Here is a 22,316-nt window from a genome sequence, read left to right on the forward strand (position 1 = left end):
CTTATTTCTCCTGACTGTCTTATTTCTAGATCCATAATTCCCTTTGGGATATAGGTTTGACAATTCCTGTCCTGGATGGTTTCTATATCTTCTATTATACGATCTTACTTCATTCCTTTCATAATCCTGTTTATCTCTAGTCAGTTTTTGATTTTTTGTCGATATTAACTGCTGTTCAAAGGTTTCAATTTTCTGGTTAAGTTTATATTCAGAGTCCTTGAAATCAGCTCTTATGTTGTATGGTTTCAATAAACTCTGTATTTTCTCTATCTCCTCAGCTACCTCCTTTACCTTTGTATCACGGTAGACAATAAGAAGATCTATTAGAGAAAGGGAGCAGCTATCCAATGTTGCATTCCATTTCTCCTCTAGATCCACATTATCCTTGAAGGAACATGTTTTAAAAATTCTAAGCCCCCTTGGAATCATCTTCTCTCTTTTGTACTTTAGCAAAAGCATTTTATCTAACCAATGACGTGTTTCTGTCATGAGTGATGTTTCCAATCTAAAGAACAAATGATGCATATCCAATGGGTTGGCTTCCCCTGAGATATTCTCTCTACTCAGGGTATTAGTCAAAAGGAGATTTCTCCTTGTATTCCTTTCCTCAATATTCTCACGTGTTGCCATCATATACTGCTGCCCAAAAAAACTTCAGATAAAGGATACACAATACAATTATATAGACACAGGAACGCACCGGACCCACTTTATTTGTGGACTCCCTTGCGTCCGTGTGTAAACATAAATTCAGGCGCAGTCGTATATTCACATGTAGTGTCAGAAATTAGCTATTCACCACCACTTAAAATTTAATTGCAGCTCCCACTCAGTATCCTGAAGTTTATACCAATATAAAACTAAAAAAGAAATCACTTATGTGAGAGAGCGCAAGCAAATTTTAAACAATTTTATTTTGTATTAAAAATATATAAAAATTTTTAATATAACATCATTATATGCATAAATTGCTAAATGCCTTTGAAACGTATGATTGCTATTTCAACACAATAAAACTACCATAGATTAGAACCATGTGTCCATTATTAGTGGATTGATTGACACCACCTGCCACTAGTTTGCAGGGTTATCCACTCCGTTCCTTTTTTGACACTTTGTGGCTAGAATACAGTCCAATGTCCCGCATCAACAGATTCTAAGCTTTTTATCCACAGTATTGTTATATTATATTGTTACAGGTGGAACTTCATATATTGTGTCTCTTATTCATGAATTTATTATAGCGGGTATATCCATGGTTAGATTCAAATGGTGTAGATTATATTCATAGATAAACAGACTTATATTCACCTGTAGGGATTTCCTCTCTGAACCCTTGACACTTAGGTGGTATTGTGTCTGGTAGTACAGGGATGATAAGGGATTTAGAGGATATATCTCACCTCACCATTCACAGATGTTACTGTTGTCGCTCTGTGTATATCCGTGACCGGTCACCATAGATTTCTCCTTGTTGCTATATTCCACATACAGCTTATTGTACACACCCGTGCAGTGCCCAGCAGGAGCGGAGGATCACAAAGATGATCACTGTTAAAGCCGCCCGGCTTTCCCCTTACCGGAGTAGGTAGATCTTACTGCGGGGTATCCTTAGGTCATATGGCACTCAGCTCACGGCAGCACGCCGCTGGATTTTCCCTTTCTGCTGGCGCCGTCTGACTCCTCTTTACCCAGGCAGTTGAGAGCTTTGCAGTGTGAAATTGATCCTCCAGGTGCACGGCCAGGATGTCTGTCTCACAGTTCAATACAGAGTGTTCCAAAGGCACTAGCAGAATGCCCTTAACGCGTTTCTCCGTTATGATATTGTAACGGTTTCATCAGAAGGTAACCATCTATACTGAACACACCTCTATTTAAAGGGAGTCTCCTCCAATCATTAGCTTACACTCATTATCGGAGGCAGGTGTGTTTCAAATGTATACAGGTATATGCAATATGTGGTTAGCTAATTAGCTCTATCCTATAGTGTTTGTTGGGAACTACTCCCACAAAGAACATAATACAAATCAATCATATTTTTAACACACAGATTGTGCAAAGCACATGAATATAACATTATTCCTTGCATTACATTCACTAGTATCATTTTTCTATTCCATTAGTATATAATAATAATGGCAACACGTGAGAAACATTTTTAACGATCTTTAAATCTATATAAATTATCACACCAGCTATCTGCTATCGGCATAGCTTCATGAGGAAATACACGGACTACCAACCTATCGACCTGGGTTCTAATCCCGCATCTGACTATATTCAACCACATAGACTTAAACTATATATAATTCTTATTATTTAGGCATATCTTATTTTTAATATAAACCATAATCCTTCCACTCCTGGAGTGTATGCTGTAGAGAGTTTTAACCATATTTTACCAGTATCCTATATTCCTCATATAGGCTCTTGCCCTGCTTTCTATGGACATGTGTCACAATCTATCTATATGCTTAGTACATATATAGACAGATATAGACAAAAGATATATCCCTCTGTATTACAGGAGATCTTATATATAAACACACATAATATCACAGATATCTATATGTATGTTCTATGGAGACAAAAAAACGGAAGAGAAAGGGACCAAAAGAAGAAACCAGGGGAAAGCTTAGGAGAAAGAAAAGAACCTATCAGGAACATAACCTCATATCAGTATTAGGACTAAAAACCTAGTACTCTTCACCTTTCCCAATAATGTATCATATGTTGTTCATTTCTATATTGTCATTAAGGCCAAGAGGAGACAAAGAACCCAATGAGAAGATCCAGAAAGCCTCTCTCCTACAGAGATAATTGAACCTGTCCCCACCTCGGTCTGTGGTTGGAACATGCTCAATTCCCTGTACTATCACCCCGTTCATATTTCCCTTATGTTTATTCTGAATATGTGTGGACAATGAGTGTGTCTTTACCCCCTTAATAATATTGCGCCTATGCTCTAGGAACCCGCAGTAAGATCTACCTACTCCGGTAAGGGGAAAGCCGGGCGGCTTTAACAGTGATCATCTTTGTGATCCTCCGCTCCTGCTGGGCACTGCACGGGTGTGTACAATAAGCTGTATGTGGAATATAGCAACAAGGAGAAATCTATGGTGACCGGTCACGGATATACACAGAGCGACAACAGTAACATCTGTGAATGGTGAGGTGAGATATATCCTCTAAATCCCTTATCATCCCTGTACTACCAGACACAATACCACCTAAGTGTCAAGGGTTCAGAGAGGAAATCCCTACAGGTGAATATAAGTCTGTTTATCTATGAATATAATCTACACCATTTGAATCTAACCATGGATATACCCGCTATAATAAATTCATGAATAAGAGACACAATATATGAAGTTCCACCTGTAACAATATAATATAACAATACTGTGGATAAAAAGCTTAGAATCTGTTGATGCGGGACATTGGACTGTATTCTAGCCACAAAGTGTCAAAAAAGGAACGGAGTGGATAACCCTGCAAACTAGTGGCAGGTGGTGTCAATCAATCCACTAATAATGGACACATGGTTCTAATCTATGGTAGTTTTATTGTGTTGAAATAGCAATCATACGTTTCAAAGGCATTTAGCAATTTATGCATATAATGATGTTATATTAAAAATTTTTATATATTTTTAATACAAAATAAAATTGTTTAAAATTTGCTTGCGCTCTCTCACATAAGTGATTTCTTTTTTAGTTTTACAGGACAAAGTGCAAAGTTCTGAGAGGAACCTAGCGGAAGCCAAGGCTAAGAGCAACGGTCTTCCACCGACATCAGAGGTTCAAACCAAAAGGACTGTAGAAAGGATAAAACCACGTTTAGATCCCAAGGTGCCGTGGGTGGCACAAAAGGAGGTTGGATGTGTAGGACACCCAGCAGGAACGTCTGGACTTCCAGGAAAGCAGCCAATTTCTTCTGAAAGAAAATGGACAAGGTAGAGATCTGAACCTAAGGAGCCCAACCTAAGGCCCATATCCACCCCAGCCTGAAAAAGCACAAAAAGCGCCCCAGGTCAAAAACCACAGGAGAATATTTTCGGCCCCACACCAGGAGACGTAAAGTTTCCAAGTATTGTGGTAATGCTTCGACGTGACCGGTTTTCTGGCTTGAATCATGTTGGTAATAACTTTTACCAGAATGCCCTTCTCAGCTAGAAGGTTCCGCTCAACCGCCAAACGAAACCACCGTAATTCCAGGTAGACGAACGGTCCTTGTTGAAGATCTTCCCTTAACTGTAGGGGCCAGGGGTCTTCTAAGGCCATTTCCAGAAGATCAGCATACCAAACCCTCTGAGGCCAGTCTGGCACGATGAGGATCGCCTGAGCTCCCTCTTTTGATTTGCTTTAGAACCTTGGGGTGTAACGGAATCGGAGAAAACAGGTACACCAGCTGGTAATCCCATGGAGTTGACAGTGCATCCACTGCCGTTGTCAGAGCGTCCCTCGTTCTGGAACAATAGCACTGAAGCTTGTTGTTTATTCCGAGAGGCCATCAGATCGCTCTGTGGGCAGGCCCACAGATCTATTATTAGTCGAAACACCTGAGGGTGGAGACCCTCACTCTCCTGGGTGGAGGTCGTAACGGCTGAGGAAGTCTGCCTCCCAGTTGTCGACTCCTGGAATGAATATGGACGACACCACCCTTGCGTTTTGTTCGGTCCAGAGGAGCCTCTTGGATACCTCCCTCATGCAGGCCCTGCTCTTTGTTCCACATTGCCGATTGACACAAGCCACTTCTGTGGCGTTGTCAGACTGTACCTGAATGGCCAGGCCTTGGAGCAGATGAGCTGCCTGAAGCAGAGCATTGTGGATTGCTCTGAGTTCCAGTATGTTTATGGGAAAGCAGGCATCAAGGAGTGACCACCGGCCCTGGAACTGTTGTCTCTGGGTCACCACTCCCCAGCCTTGAAGGCTGGCATCTGTGGTCAAGAGAATCCAATCCTGGATCCTGAAGCTCTGCCCCTCCAAGAGGTTGGAGGACCGCAACCACCACAGGAGGGAGATCCTGGCCTGCGGTGAGACGTATGACCCGGTGCATCTGCAGATGTGAACCAGACTACTTCTTCAGGTGGTCCAGTTGGAATATCCTTGAATGGAATCTACCAAATTGAATGGCCTCGAAAAAAGCCACCATCTTCCTCAACAGACCGGTGCAGAGCTGTACAGAGAACCAGTCCTTCTGCAGAACGGTCCGAGCCAACTCCTGAATTGCGTTCGCCTTGTTCGTAGGGAGAAAGACCTTCTGAGACACTGTGTCCAGGATCATCGCGAGAAACTGGAGACGCTGGTGGCTCCAGGTGGGACTTTTGAAAGTTCAGAATCCACCCGTGGTGTGATAGCAGGGATGGAGTACGGGAGATGCTGTCCAGCAGTACTTCCATTGATCTTGCTTTGATCAGCAGATAGTCCAGGTAGGGGACAATGTTTACACCTTGAATCCTGAGTTGGAACATCATTTCTGCCACAACTTTGGTGTAGACCCTTGGGGACATGGATAGGCCAAAGGGCAGCACATGGAACTGGTAGTGTTCCTGCAGCAGAGCAAACCGGAGGTAAGCTTGATGAGGCGGCCATATCGGTATATGGAGGTAAACATCCTTTATATACAGTGAGATCAAGAACTCTCCCTCCTCCAAACCTGAGATCACTGCTCTCAGAGACTCCATTTTGAACAGGAAAACCCAGAGATATGGGTTTAATGATTTGAGGTTCAAAATGGGCTTCACTAAACCATCCGGTTTTGGTACCACAAAGGCTGGAGTAGTATACCTTGCCTTGTTGTAGAGATGGCACAGGAACAATGACCTGGGTATGGGCTAACTTTTGAATGGCCTCTTCTAACATGAGGCACATGGTTTCTGAAGCTGGTAAACCAGACTTGAAAAACCTGAGAGGTGGTAGACTTTCAAAATGCAGCTTGTAGCCTTGGGAGATCAGGTCTTTTACCCAGGCGTCCTGGCAGGAGCTGTTCCAGATGGAGCTGAATAATCTCAGACTAGCTCCCACCCGAAGGTATCCCTGGAGTGGAGGGACACTCATGCTGAGGGTTTGGAGGAGACAGAGCAGATGCCCTGTTCATGGGAAGTGGAGGTGGCAGGTTTACGATACTTACCTCTTGAACCTCGCACATTTAAAGGACTGCAGAGACGTATAGGAACGTCTAGCCGGTGGAGCAGCCGAGGGGAGGCACATGGACTTACCAGTAGTAGCCTTCAAAAATAGGATTTTGGTACTTACCAGATAAATCCTTTTCTTTAAAGCCACAGGGGGCACTGGAGTGTTCTTGGGATATGGACAGGGCGTTAGCAGGGTTAGGCACATTTAAATATTTAAATTAGTAACCCCACCCCCTCCATACTCCCAAAGGTACCTCAGTGTTTTTGACCGAGCCAAACAGGAGCGAGAGAGGATGAACAATAGATAATTACATATAACATTATAACGTACCGGACAACAATAAGTTGACACACAACGTAACGGACAACTAAGCAGTTGGCACAAAAATAGATATCACCTTAACATTTGAACAAGTCAGTAAAAATGTGTTACCATAAGATCTACCAAACTTACCACAAGACAGGTAAAAACTGCTTTGTGCGGGCGTCCAGTGCCCTTTGTGGATTCAAAAAAAAGGATTTATCTGGTAAGTACCAAACTCCTATTTACTTTTCATCCACTAGGGGTCACTGGAGTACTCTTGGGAGGTACCAAAGTTTCCCCCTTGGGCGGGAGAGCAGTTTGGCACCTGTAACACTAGACGGCCAAAGATAGATGCTGATGCCGCAAACGTATCAAACTTGTAAAAGCACACAAACACGTGCACTGATAACCATGTAACCGCACGGCAAAGTTGCGTCATAGAAACTCCACGACTTGCTGCCCATGAAGTTCCTACAGAACGTGTGGAATGAGCTGAAACGGATGTAGGCGGTTATAGCCTAGCATGAGGGTAAGCCTGATATATGGTCAGTTTGATCCATCGGGCCAAGGTCTGCTTGGAAGCTGGCCAACCCATCTTGACTGCATCATAGAGAACAAACAATGTATTAGTTTTACACTGTTGATGTTCGGGCCACATAAAACACGGAGTGCGCGTACCACATACAAAGTAGCTGGATTTCCTGAACCTTCTGATAACACAGGAACTACGATTGGTTGATTCATGTGAAAAGAGGATACCACCTTTGGTATGAAAGCGGGATTCGTCCGAAGTTCCGCTCTATCATGAAACACCAGATATGGTGGCTTGCATGACAAGGCACCCAATTCTATAACACGCCTTGCTGAAGCCAAGGCTAGAAGAAAAACGGTTTTCCAAGTTAGAAACTTAACATCCACTTGTTGTAAGGGTTCAAAAATAGAAGACTAAAAAATGTGAAACCAGATTCAAGTCCCATGGCGCTGTCGGTGGTATAAATGGAGGTTGTACTCTGAGGACACCTTGCAGGAAAGTGTGAACTGTTGGCAAAAGGGCCAAACGCCTCTGAAAGTAAATTGACAAGGCAGATACCTGCACCTTTAGTGTAGATAACCGTAGTCCTCCATCTAACCCAGTCTGTAAAAGTAGTAAAAGACGGGATAACTTGAAAGAAGATGTCGGGAACTTCCGATCTTCACAGCACCCTATAATGAGCTGCTGTAACTGGTTTCCTAGCATGTAACTTGGCTGGTATAACCGATTCTGGAATGCCCTCTCGTCTTAAAAGGGCGGTTTCAACAGCCACCCCGTCCAACGCAGCCGCGCTTAAATCGGGGTAAAGAAACGGACCCTGTTGCAGCAAGTCTGGACATATCGGGAGCGGCCACGGATCATCTGCGAGTAGACCGCGGAGATCCGAAAACCATGCTCTGAGGCCAATGAGGCGCCACTAGTATGACTGTCGTGGACTCTCTTGATCTGCTTTAGCAACCGAGGTAGCAGCGTAAATGGTGGAAACAGATACACGAGGTTGTACAGCCACGCGATTGTGAGAGCATCCACTGCCACTGCCTTTGGATCTCTTGTTCTGGATACATACTGGGGTGTCTGTTGATTCTGGCGAGATGCCATTAGATCCACCTGTGGATAACCCCACCGCTGGACCAACATCTGAAACAATTCTGGATTTAATTCTCATTCTCCTGGATGAAAATCCTGACATCTGAGATAATGCACCTACCAGTTGTCCACTCCTGGAATAAACACTGCAGACAATATTACTTGGTGATGCTCGGCCCAATTCAGGATTCAAGCAACTTCCTGCAAGCAATGTGACTTCGAGTTCCTCCTTGTTTGTTGATGTATGCGACTGCTGTTGCGTTGTATGACTGGACCTGGACAGTCTGAGACTGGAGCATGTGCACTGCCTGTGGCAGCGCGTTGTAAATTGCCCTGAGTTCCAGGACATTTATTGACAGTAATCTTTCTCGGTCTGACCAGAGACCCTGACAATTTTGAACCACTGCTCCCCAACCTCTGAGACTTGCGTCCGTTGTCAGAATTATCCAATTCCAGACTCCGAACCTTGGAGCCACCAGAGTAGTGAATCATTCCTAGGAATTTAAGTCTTTGAGATGGAATTAGGCTTGATTTCTTAAAGTTGACAATCCAACCGTGCTGAACTAGTACATTGTACGTTAGTAAAGGCATGTTGAAGGAGTGTCTGTTGAGACGGATTTTTGATGAGCAGATCATCTAAGTACGGAACTATTATCACTCCCAGGGATCTGAAATGAGCTATCACAGACATAATTTTTGTGAATACCTGAGGTGCTGACGAGAGGCCAAACGGTAGCGCCTGAAATTGATAATGGTTTTGTTGTACTGCAAACCTTAAGTACACCTGATGCGGTGGCAAAATTGAAATGTGCAAGTACGCATCCTTGAGATCCAGCAAAATCATGAATTCATGTGGCTCTAAACCTGCAATCACTGACCGCAGGGATTCCATCTTGAATCTGTAATGAGTGGCGTACTGATTGAGCCCCTTTAGGTTCAATATCGGTCTGACAGAGCCATCCGGCTTTGGTATTACAAAAAGACTGGAATAACAACCCTTACCTTGTTGTTGAACTGGAACCAGAGTCAAAACTGCTGAATCTACAAGAGACTGAATCGCGGTCTGCAGAACCGCCTTTTTGTCTTCTGACACAGGCAGTCCGGACTTGAGGGGGGGGGGGGGGGGGGGGGGGGGGTTTAATCGCATTGGTGGCAGACAATCGAACTCTATTTTGTAACAGTTTAACACTAACTTGTGGATCCACCCATCTGTGGATGTCTGAAACCACGCCAAGTGAAACGACTGAATGCGTGCTCCCACAACTGAAGATCCGAGATGGGCTGGAAGACCGTCATGCCACTGGCTTGTTGACTTTCTTCGCATCCTGACAACGGTTAGTGGTTTGTTGAAAACCACATCCTCTACCACGTCTACCGTGTATGGTTGTTCCTCTAGCACGGCCTCGAGAGTATTTACGTGTAGGAAATGGTAGGAAAACAGACTCTCCCCCCAGTGGCCTGAGAAATCCATTTGTCCAATTCAGGACCAAACAACATCTCGCCAGCGTAAGGCAACGCTTCTATTCCTCGTTTCGACTCTGCCTCCGCCTGCCAAGAACGCAGCCAAAGTGCACGTCATGCCACAACTAGTGAAGCTGAAAGGCGAGAACTAACCTGGCCGACGTCCATAGATACTCAGCAGATTCACAGATGTGATCAGCGAGAAGTATAAGGTGGTCTTCTTGTAGGGCCAACATGAGCTGTGCTGCCCATGCAATTACAGCCTTATTAACAAAATCCCAACCAAAGCAGGTCTAAGCAACACCCCTACTGCTGTATACATTGACTTTAGCATAGCTTCTAGCTTACGCTCTGACAAGTCTTTAAGCGTCGTAGCAGCTGGTACTGGAATGGTTAACTTTAGAAAGTTTTGACACTGAAGAATCCACAGCCGGTGGATTTTCCCATTTAGACATCAGACTCTGGGAACGGGTAGCTAGACAGAAACTGCCGAGGTATAGAAAACCGTTTATCCAGATTCTCTCATGCCTCTGTTAACTGCTTATTAAGAGAATATGAATCAGGAACCTACACTGGAGTCCTGTCGTTTAGCAAATAACACTTCATTTGAAAGAGGTTCTTCAACCTCCGTAAAATCTAGAACCCGGCATACTGCTCACTATTTGACTCCTGGCCCAATTCACCTTCCTCATGTTCTTCTTGCGATATGAGGTCTAGCATTGAATCGTCAGAATGCAACATAGCTGAAACTGGGACGTTATAAGACAAATGATAACTATTTTTCGGAATTGAGCTAGACTTGGACTTTTGCAAAGTCCTAGACGTCTCCTGAGACCCTTCTGGTATCTCAAGAGGTATTGCCCTAGCCTCAGACCTAGCCGCTTCACTCTCCTTTTGTGCAGCGGCCAATTCCGATTGTAAACCAGTCATTACATCCGACAGCATTGCCCATGGAGGATCAGGGTAAAGGTTCGTATTTGGAACCATATTTGCAAGACATTGTGCATGTGGTAGTTCCATCAGGTAACACTCACAGACATTGCAGCTAAGCTGCTTTTTTGATTTTGCATTAGCCTTACTCATTATGTACACAAGAAAAAAAGGCATTTGTTTTTTTTCTTGCTTAGAAATACCCCTCCCTTTCGAGCACCTGAATGATATCACTAAGCTAATTGAGCATCTACCAATATATATATGTTCATTATGTACACAGACAGACAAGTAGACAAAGACAGACAAGTCCCACGACTCAGTAAAAATTAACTAAAGTGTGTATAAGCCCAGAGTGCAGTGCACGTCGGACACTACTTGAAACCTGTGCTGTACAGAATTCCTACCAACACCCCTGCTCCTCCAGTGGCAGAGTGTTGTATGACAGCAGCAAACATCCTGCAAGAAGAGCAGGAAGTGGAGTTAAAATGGCATCCAGCCATGGGGGTAATTCCAAGTTGATCGCAGCAGGAACATTTTTAGCAGTTGGGCAAAACCATGTGCACTGCAGGGGAGGCAGATATAACATGTGCAGAGAGAGAGAGATTTGGGTGTGGTGAGTTCAATCTGCAATCTAAATTGCAGTGTAAAAATAAAGCAGCCTGTATTTACCCTGCACAGAAACAAAATAACCCACCCAAATCTAACTCTCTCTGCAAATGTTATATCTGCCCCCCCTGCAATGCACATGGTTTTGACCAACTGCTAAAAATTTTCCTGCTGCGATCAACTTGGAATTACCACCCATGTGCATAGCAATATATGTACAGGTTGAGTATCCCTTATCCAAAACGCTTGGGACCAGAGGTATTTTGGATAACGGATTTTTCCGTATTTTGGAATAATTAGATACCATAATGAGATATCATGGTGATGGGACCTAAATCTAAGCACAGAATGCATTTATGTTTCATATACACCTTATACACACACAGCCTGAAGGTAATTTTTGCCAATATTTTTTATAACTTTGTGCATTAAACAAAGTGTGTCTACATTCACACAATTCAATTATGTTTCATATACACCTTATACACAGCCTGAAGGTCATTTAATACAATATTATTAATAACTTTGTGTATTAAACAAAGTTTGTGTACATTGAGCCATCAAAAAACAAAGATTTCACTATCTCACTCTCACTCAAAAAAGTCCGTATTTCGGAATATATGGATATGGGATACTCAACCTGTATATACATCAAACGGCTATGATTAATAAAAAATAAACACCTATAACAGGTATTGTTTATAACTGAAGAACCCGGCATATAAATACAATAGATTCCCTGTATTTATAAACAGTGAATCACTTCCCTCTATAACCTGGTCAGCTGCAGTGCCGCTGCGGGATTAAACTTCCCCGCGCAATCTACCCCCGTCAGTGCGGCAGAGCGCGTTGCTGGCAGACCGCGGCAGCAGCAAACACTGCCCGCAGTCTGGAAGGGAGAGAGGAGCCGTGGCAAATTGGAAGCTGTCCGCGGCCGTGTAAGACCCGGTGATCGGTCAGGGGAGCGGCGGTGTGCGCCCAGCAGCGGCTGCTAAACAGTCCGCGGCTGGGCTGTGGAGCGGTGCTGGGAAGTGGGCGGCTGGCGGTAGCTAGCGCTAGGGAGGCAGTAGTGGAAATGTAATTTATAATACACTTAACAGACCCCACATGGCGGGTGGCAGCATGAGCTGACCGCCCGTCACCCCCAGCAATACAATGCAAGTGAGCAGCAGCAGTGTGAGTTGCCTGACCGCTCATTACCAGAATGTGGAGGAGGCTATGACAGGGCTTCTCTTCACAAGCACTGTCCAGCTCCTTCTGCAGACCCAGGCTGCAATCAGCTCAGCTGAAGTTGTTCTATGGCGGTGCTCCTCTCTTGATCACAGACAAGCCAACAGCTGCAGTCAGCAGCACCAAAAACCCCAGACCCAAGCTTCTTTATAAGCTGGAAAGGGAATGTGTGTAAAAAATAAAAATGAAAAATAAAAGCAAAAAATAGAAATAAAGTGGATAATTTTCCACGTGTGATCTATCCCGACTGAGCACAGAAAAAACACTGAGGTAACTTTGGAAGTATGGAGGGGTGGAGTTACTAATTTAAATATTTAACTGCGTCTACCCCTGCTAACACCCCCTCCATATCCCCAGAGTACTCCAGTGACCCCTAGTGGATGAAAAAGAAATCCAGGTATCCAATTCACCCCCGAACAGCCAATCTCCTGTGATGGGTAAGGCTTCCACACTTTTTAGACTCCACGTCCGCCACCCACTGACGTAACCACAATGCTCTGCGTGCAGAAACCGCCATGGTAGCAGTACGGGCATTTATTACCCCAATACCTTTGATGGTATCACAGAGGATGTGCTGAATTTGAGTCACCATATCCACCAGGGATTTGTCTCCGGTAAGGCCCTCTTGGATGTTACCGGCCAAAGTATGAATGGCATGAGTCACTCAACAACCTGCAATAACAGGCCTCTGGGAGGCCCCCGCAGCAACATAAATAGATTTTAAAGTAGTTTCTATTTTCCAGTCTGCAGGTTCCTTTAAGGCCGTAGCCCCAGGAACCGGCAGTACTCTCTTTGACAGACGTGGTACTGATGCATTGACAGCAGGCGGAGTTTCCCAGACCTTGCGCCCCTCGTGCGCAAAAGGGAAGGTGGTCATCCATTTCTTTGATACCTGGAATTTCTTATCAGGGGTTGCCCATGGTTCTCTAAAAAGAACATCCAGTTGCTTAGAGTCAGGACCTGTAGCTTTTTCTGTTATGAGAAAAAGGATTGCTGCACATCTGTCTCATTCCCAGGAATATTTAAGAAATTCCTTATAGCAATGATAAGCAAGTCTACTCCTTGTGCAGCAGAGGGGTCATCTAATTCAGTATTAGATTCCAGCTCTTCTCCCTCCTCTACCTCTGGTACCTCCTCCTCAGATTCTGAGAGAATATCCGGTAACCCCCTTTTTGGGGGTAATGGATTTGACAGAGGGGAAACACGTCTGCTGTCTGCCCTATCATTTGCCAGAGCAGCCATAGACTGTTGAAACTGCTGCCTTTCTTGTTTAGCAGTAGTTCATTAGGCATGTCAGCCATCATAGATTTTATAGAGCTGAGCCAAGGAGGCTCCTGCAAAACACCCCCTGAAGCCCCACTACCTTGTGAGGGATGACTTTATTGTTCACACACAAGAGAATCTGCAGGGACGTGGGTAGGGAGGCCAATCCCGGGATCGGCGGGATCCCGGGATTTGGGCCCAAAAATGCCAGGATTTGAATCCCGGGATTCACGGGATTGCACTGCGCATGTGCGGGAGGGAGTGTGTGTAAGTAATACTACTTACACTTAGGCGGGCGGCAGCCATAGACGAACGCTGAATGCGGCGACACTTCAAATGTGGCGCCGGCCAATCAGAGCTGGCGGACCGGCAGCCAATCAGGGAAGCTGCCGCGGCATCCAATCAGGAGCTACTGCTGCGGCCGCTTCCCTGATTGGCTGCTGGTCCGCCTGCTCTGGTTGGCTGGCGGCCGGCGCTTCATTTGAAATGCCGCCGCGTTCAGTGTGTCCATGGCTGGCGCCCACCTAGTAGTAAGTGTTATTACTTACACCCAGCCTCCCTCCCGCGCAGCTACCTACTGTACACCCTCCCGCCCAGCTACCTACAACCTCCGCACCGCTAACTACACCCTCCCGCCCAGCTACCTACCCCCTCCTGCACTGCTACCTACACCCTCCCTCCCTTCCCCGCCGCTACCTACACCCTCCCGCACCGCTACCTACCCTCCAGCGCTGCTCCCTACACCCTTCTTTACTGATCCCTCCTGCAATCCCGGGAGCCAGAGAATCCCGGGATTGATCGTTTTTCAATCCCGGGATTGAAAAAACGGCCCGGGATTGGCCTCCCTAGACGTGGGAAAACCGGATGTGACAAACAGTGCACACAGCTTTTTTCACCATGCTGACAGAGGACATTTATATTCGCACACAAATACAGAGAAAACCAGGTACAAGCAAGCCTGACCAGATTATTGAGTGTGGAGATACTCAGAGGAGGGACCAGCACCAGCCTGAGAACTAACAATTGTAGAGTTAGAAGTGAGGCAATTTGTAATATAGTGCGAGGGGACCTAATATATATGGTCTCACAGCAGGCTCTCCCTCTTAACTACACCCCTGTACCAATGTCTGGCCGTGTAGGGTCCCTTGAGGAGCTGGCAGTCCTGCAGCAGCACAGCGTGTGCAGGAAATGGCCCCAAGAAGCTGTTGGTCCCACTCTGTGGAAGCCCTGCCCCTTACAATGGCGGCAGAGCTATACTGATATTTATACTGGCAAATGTCTCTAAAGTGTGTAAAATAAGGAACACTCATTTATTTTCACTATCGCTGGCAGTCTACGTTTGGGGGGGTTATTATGGGATCACCCCCAGGGGAGTCCGTATGCCCGCCCCGTGTTCATGCCTCAGAGACCTGCACACCCCCCCCCCCCCCCCCCCCCCCCATAGCGGGGTCACCAGTTGTCACTCACCACTCTGACGACCTTCAGGCTCTGTACTGGAGTGTCTTTTTTAACATAAGTTTCAGTATGAAAAGGTTTTTTTTTTTTTGTGTGTGTTTTTTTAATTGTAGAAGCAGGTACACTATTTAGGTGGTACATTAAGGTAAATGTTTTTACTTTTACATTTTTGTTAATATGGGTTTGTATAATGTGTTTTTTACACATACGTGTATGTACACAATTTTTAGGGGTTACAATATTGTGTATGTGTTATTAAAATTATAAAGTTTTTTAGGAACATTTATTTAGTGTAAATGTGCTTTTATTGTGTATTTTGATTTGTTTTCCCCAAAGTGTCACATACAACTCGCCTATGTAAACAACCTCTCTTTTTTGGTGAGTTTCTGGTCATGTTTTAGGTGAATTTGAGGGGGATATCCAATTACTGGTGGATTGACATCGGGTGCGAAAAATGGCCGTTTTTCTGACTTTTTTCAGATATTTCACCATTTGTTTTTTTTTGTGATTTTTTTTTAAAGGCTATTCAATATGCATCGGCCCGGGAAAAAACAACACAAAACCTGACCGAAAACACACAGGTTAAGTGAAACCTGTGTGCTTTTCGGTAGAAACAGCAACGTTTTCGCATGAAAATGGGGCTGTTTCAGGGGATTTGGTTTCAAAATCCCGGTAACCGCAGGATTTGGGTGTGGTGTGTTCAACCTGAAATCTAAATTGCGGTGTAAAAATAAAGCAGCCAGTATTTACACAAACAAAAGAACCCACCCAAATCTAACTCCCTGTGCAAATGTTATGTCTGCCTCCCCTGCAGTGTACATGGTTTTGCCCATTAGTTAACAAATTTGCTGCTGCGATCAGATCTGAATTAGGCCCAATGTCCAATATTGGGTTAACTTTACTACCTACTATTCATTCCCAGTGTTACCCAAACCACCTTTTGATCTGAATAGGACTGCAAAAGACAAGTGTCTGCTGGTCCTCTATGAAGCACAAAAAAGGTCTAGCTGCAACCATCTCTAATTCATAAGAAATATGTTGTAGCAAATAAATAGGTCATTGACTTTAAGTGGCACACTATGGATTATAAGCAAAGCAGCTATGGCAGGAAGCCACCTGGTCTTCTGTGGACACGTTCACAATGTTTTACAAGGATCTGAGTTCAAACTCACTTGCTTTGGACAGGATGTTTTGCACATGGCAATATCAAAAGCATTCCCTTCCCTAGTGACTGCTATGGGAAGTTGTCATTGTTCCAGAATAGATAGGATTACGGTATTTACGTCAAAACTTTTACTCGTAGTCCACCAGAAAAAAAAGGTTTTATTTAAAAATCATTGTTATAGGTCTTGCTGGCTGCTCTGCCTACATCATTAATAATAACAATCTAACCATTAATGGTATGCCTACATTGAAGTCTGTTGATAAAGGGACTTATGTACTTGTAGTAAATCCTTGCCTTCGATGTGTTTTGGGTAGGCGGGTAGTGGAACCAAACTGTACAAACTGGCTATAATCTCCCAAATGATTTAAAGAAAAGCATTTCATTTATGAAAATCCCCTTTTATCACAATGTGGCTCTAAAAAGGAAGTACTCAAAAAACCATCAACCCAAAGACCATGGGGAAGTGCGTCAAATCCCAGATATACCTCCGTGAGCATACTAGTTGGATGTGTAGGGAAAGACAATCAATACAATTACCAAAATGAGGATTCCTCTGAAGATGCTTTTGCATGAGGTAAATGAGATTCCAACCAGCCAAAAACACCAACACAGCTCCAGGTACGTTCAGTGTTTCAATATATTCCAAAAGAGCTTCTATGAGTTCGAATGGAGTGTCTTTCTCCCTCATCTGTGCCATTGAACGCATTGTCTCTGGGCAGTAATCATCAGAACATATGACATTACAATTGATCTGCAGACATATACAAAAGGAAGCCACATGAATATCTGAAAAGTTATACCACATATTAAACAAAGACAGCATGTTGTTGACTGGCTGAGTCATAAACTGGATTTTGGTACTTACCAGTAAAATCCATTTCTCCGAATCCATGGGGAACACTGATGCAATTACATTGGGGAATAGGTAGTGGGGAAGAAGCCAGGGCACTTCAAGAACCAAATGAGTTTGACCTGACCCCTCTCCCGCCATACCCCTGCAGTCTTAGCAAGCCAGTTATTGTTTAAGAAATCCTCTAATGAGCCCTGAGAGAAGGCAAAGCAAAACAGAAAAAAAATAAAAAAAATAAATAAATAAAAAAAGGACTGCCCTCAAGAGGGCTGATCCAGGACAGACTACCATACAGAGTGCAGGGAGGACGTCCAGTGACCCCAATGGATTCATAGAAATGCATTTTAGTTTTCTCTATCATCCACTGGGGACACTGGAGCAATTTCGCTGGGTACATCCCAAAACTACATGGTAAAAATAAGAATTTACTTACCGATAATTCTATTTCTCGGAGTCCGTAGTGGATGCTGGGGTTCCTGAAAGGACCATGGGGAATAGCGGCTCCGCAGGAGACAGGGCACAAAAAGTAAAGCTTTTCCAGATCAGGTGGTGTGCACTGGCTCCTCCCCCTATGACCCTCCTCCAGACTCCAGTTAGGTACTGTGCCCGGACGAGCGTACACAATAAGGGAGGATTTTGAATCCCGGGTAAGACTCATACCAGCCACACCAATCACACCGTACAACTTGTGATCTAAACCCAGTTAACAGTATGATAACAAAAGGAGCCTCTGAAAGACGGCTTCCTACAACAATAACCCGATTTTTGTAACAATAACTATGTACAAGTATTGCAGAATAATCCGCACTTGGGATGGGCGCCCAGCATCCACTACGGACTCCGAGAAATAGAATTATCGGTAAGTAAATTCTTATTTTCTCTATCGTCCTAGTGGATGCTGGGGTTCCTGAAAGGACCATGGGGATTATACCAAAGCTCCCAAACGGGCGGGAGAGTGCGGATGACTCTGCAGCACCGAATGAGAGAACTCCAGGTCCTCTTTTGCCAGGGTATCAAATTTGTAAAATTTTACAAACGTGTTCTCCCCCGACCACGTAGCTGCTCGGCAGAGTTGTAATGCCGAGACCCCTCGGGCAGCCGCCCAAGATGAGCCCACCTTCCTTGTGGAATGGGCATTTACATATTTTTTGCTGTGGCAAGCCTGCCACAGAATGTGCAAGCTGAATTGTACTACAAATCCAACGAGCAATAGTCTGCTTAGAAGCAGGAGCACCCAGCTTGTTGGGTGCATACAGGATAAACAGCAAGTCAGATTTCCTGACTCCAGCCGACCTGGAAACTATATTTTCAGGGCCCTGACAACATCCAGCAACTTGGAGTCCTCCAAGTCCCTAGTAGCCGCAGGCACCACAATAAGCTGGTTCAGGTGAAACGCTGACACCACCTTAGGGAGAAACTGGGGACGAGTCCACAGCTTTGCTCTGTCCGAATGGACAATCAGATATGGCTTTGTGAGATAAAGCCGCCAATTCTGACACTCGCCTGGCCGAGGCCAGGACCAACAGCATGGTCACTTTCCATGTGAGATATATCAAATCCACAGATTTGAGTTGTTTAAAACAATGTGATTTTAGGAATCCCAAACTACGTTGAGATCGCCCAGTGCCACTGGAGACATCAAAAAGGGGTTGTATATGCAGTACTCCCTTAACAACTTCTGGACTTCAGGAACTGAAGCCAATTTCTTTCTGGAAAAAAATCGACCGGTCGAAATTTGAACCTTAATGGACCCCAATTTGAGACCCATATACACTCCTGCTTGCAGGAAATGTAGGAATTAACCTAGTTGAAATTCTTCCGTGGAGCCTTCCTGGCCTCACACCATGGAACATATTTTCACCTAAGCGGTGATAATGTTGTGCGGTCACCTCCTTCCTGGCACTGACCAGGGTAGGGATGACCTCTTCCGGAATGCCTTTTTCCCTTAGGATCCGGCGTTCACCCGCCCTGGCGTCAACGCAGCTGCGGTAAGTCATGGAACAGACATGATTCTTGCTGAATCAAGATCCTTTCTAGTATCTCTTGAAGTTCCGGGTACCAAGTTCTTCTTGGCCCAAACCGGAACCACGAGTATAGTTCTTACTCCTCTCCTTCCTATCATTCTCCATACACTGGGTATGAAAGGCAGAGGAGGGAACACATACACCGACTGGTACACCCACGGTGTTACCAGAGCGTCCCAGCTATTGCCTGAGGGTCTCTAGACCTGGCGCTTCATGTGGGACGCCATCATAACCACCTTTGGTCTTTCCCAACGGTTTACAAACATGTGGAAACTTCCAGATGAAGTTCCCACTTTTCCGGGTGGAATTCATTTATGCTGAGGAAATCTTCCTAGTTGTCCACTCCCGGAATGAACACTGCTGACAGTGTTATCACATGATCTTTCGCCCAGCGAAGAATCCTTGCTGTCATTGCCCTCCTGCTTCTTGTGCCGCCCCGTCTGTTTACGTGGGCGACTGCCATGATGATGTCCTACTGGATCAGCACCGGTTGACTTTGAAGCAGAGGTCTTCCTAGGCTCAGAGCATCGTAAATTGCCCTTAGCTCCAGTATATTCATGTGGAGAGAAATCTCCAGACTTGACCACACTTCCTTGGAAATTTCTTCCTTGTGTGACTGTTCCCCAGCCTCTCAGGCTGGCATCCGTGGTCACCAGAACACAGTCCTGAATGCTGAATGTGCTGCCCTCTAGAAGATGAGCACTCTGCAGCCCCCACAGAAGAGACACCCTTGTCCTTGGAGACAGGGTTATCCGCTGATGCATCTGAAGATGCGATCCGGACCATTCGTCCAGCAAATCCCCCTGAAAAGTTTTTGCGTGAGATCTGCCGAATGGAATCGCTTCGTAAGAAGCCACCATTTTTCCCAGGACTCCTGTGCATTGATGCACTGATACTTGGCCTGGATTTAGGAGGTTTCTGACTAGGTCGGATAACTCCCTGGCTTTCCCCTCCAGGAGAAATACCTCTTTCTGGACTATGCCCAGAATCATTCCTAGGAACAGCAGACGTATCATCGGAAAACAGCTGCGATTTTTGGAATATTTAGAATCCACTCGTGCTGTCGTAGAACTACTTTAGATAGTTCTTTTCCGACCTCCAACTGTTCTCTGGAAACTTGTCCCTTTCAGGATATCGTCCAAGTAAGGGATAATTTAGATGCCTTTCTTCTTTTAAGAATCATCTTTTCGGCCATTACCTTGGTAAAGGCCCGGGGTGCCGTGGATAATTCAACGGCAGCGTCTGAAACTGATATTGACAGTTCTGTATCACGAACCAGAGGTACCCTTGTTGAGAAGGGCAAATTTGGACATGGAGGTAATCCTTGATGTCCAGGGACACCATATAGTCCCCTTTTTTCCGGTTCTCTATCACTGCTCTGAGTGACTCCATCTTGATTTGAACCTTTTTATGTAAGTGTTCAAAGATTTCAGATTTAGACTATGTCTCACCAAGCCGTCTGGCTTCAGTACCACAATATAGTGTGGAGGACTAATACCCTTTTCCTTGTTGTAGGAGGGGTACTTTGATTATCACCTGCTGGAAATACAGCTTGTGAATTTTTTTCCCAATACTGCCTCCTTGTCGGAGGGAGCCGTTGGTAAAGCAGGCTTCAGGAACCTGCGAGGAAAAAATGTCTCGACTCTCCAATCTGTACCCCTGGGATAATACTTGTATGATCTAGGGGTCAACTTGCGAGTGATCCCACTGCGCGCTGAGACTCTTGAGACTACCCCCCCACTGGTGGAGGGCTTCTTTTCCTGGGAAGGGGCTGCCTGCTGCAGTCTACTTCCCTTTCCTCTATGTCTGGGCAGATATGACTGGCTTTTTGCCCGCTTGCCCACATGGGAACGGAAGGATTGAGGCTGAAAAGACAGTGTCTTTTTCTGCTGAGATGTAACTTGGGGTAAAAAGGTTGGATTTCCCAGCTGTGGCCGTGGCCCCCAGGTCCGACGGACCGACCCCAAATAACTCCTTCCCTTTATACGGCAATACTTCCATGTGCCGTATGGGATCTATATCACCTGACCACTGTCGTGTCCATGACATCTTCTGGGAGATATGGACAACGCACTTATCTTGATGCCAGAGTGCAAATATCCCTCTGTGCATCTCGCATACATATATATAGAATGCATCCTATTAAATGCTCTATATCAATAAAATATTTTTAGTCAGGGAATTCGACCAAGCCAACCCAGCACTGCATCTCCAGGCTGATGGCGATCGCTGGTCGCAGTATAACCACCGTCTGTGTGTATATACTTTTTAGGATATTTTTCCAGCTGCCTATCAGCTGGCTCCTTGAGGGCGGCCGTATTTGGAGACGGTAACGCCACTTGATAAGCGTGTGAGCGCCTTATCCACCCTAATGGGTGTTTCCCAACGCGCCCTAACTTCTGGCGGGAAAAGGTATAACGCCAATATTTGCTATCGGGGTAAACCCACGCATCATCACACACTTCATTTTATTTTATCTGATTCAGGAAAAACTACAGGTAGTTTTTTCACTTCCACATAATACCCTTTTTTGTGGTACTTGTAGTATCAGAAATATGTAACAGCTCCTTCATTGCCCTTAACGTGTGGCCCTAATGAGGAATACGTTTGTTTATTCACCGTCGACACTGGATTCAGTGTCCGTGTCTGTGTCTGTGTCGACCGACTGAGGTAAATGGGCGTTTTTTATAAAAAAACCCTGACGGTGTTTCTGAGACGCCTGGACCGTTACTAATTGTTTGTCGGCCGTCTCATGTCGTCAACCGACCTTGCAGCGTGTTGACATTCTCACGTAATTCCCTAAATAAGCCATCCATTCCGGTGTCGACTCCCTAGAGAGTGACATCACCATTACAGGCAATTTCTCCGCCTCCTCCAGCATCGTCCTCATACATGTCGACACACACGTACCGACACACAGCACACACACCTGGAATGCTCTGACAGAGGACAGGACCCCACTAGCCCTTTGGAGAGACAGAGGGAGAGTTTGCCAGCACACACCAAAAAACGCTATAATTACATAGGGACAACCTTATATAAGTGTTTCTCCCTAATAGCATCTTTATATATATATTTATATCGCCAATTTGTGCCCCCCCCCTCTCTGTTTAAACCCTGTTTCTGTAGTGCAGTGCAGGGGAGAGCCTGGGAGCCTTCTCTCCAGCCTTTCTGTGAGAGAAAAAATGGCGCTGTGTGCTGAGATAGGCCCCGCCCCTTTTACGGCGGGCTCGTCTCCCGCTCTTTAGTGAAGTTTGGCAGGGGTTAAATA

General features: G+C 45.2%; 1 protein-coding gene across 1 annotated transcript in view; it reads right to left on the minus strand.

The window, feature by feature from the left end:
• Positions 1-22,316, minus strand: part of LOC134957687 (ATP-dependent RNA helicase A protein-like) — a 699,701-nt gene that overhangs the window by 101,043 nt on the left and 576,342 nt on the right. The window contains exon 17 of the mRNA XM_063939766.1: positions 16,709-16,922. Within this exon, the coding sequence (XP_063795836.1) occupies positions 16,709-16,922 (214 nt within the window). The remainder of the gene's footprint in view (positions 1-16,708; positions 16,923-22,316) is intronic.

This window comes from Pseudophryne corroboree, chromosome 9 (genome assembly GCF_028390025.1).
Source record: "Pseudophryne corroboree isolate aPseCor3 chromosome 9, aPseCor3.hap2, whole genome shotgun sequence".
Taxonomy (NCBI): Eukaryota; Metazoa; Chordata; class Amphibia; order Anura; family Myobatrachidae; genus Pseudophryne; species Pseudophryne corroboree.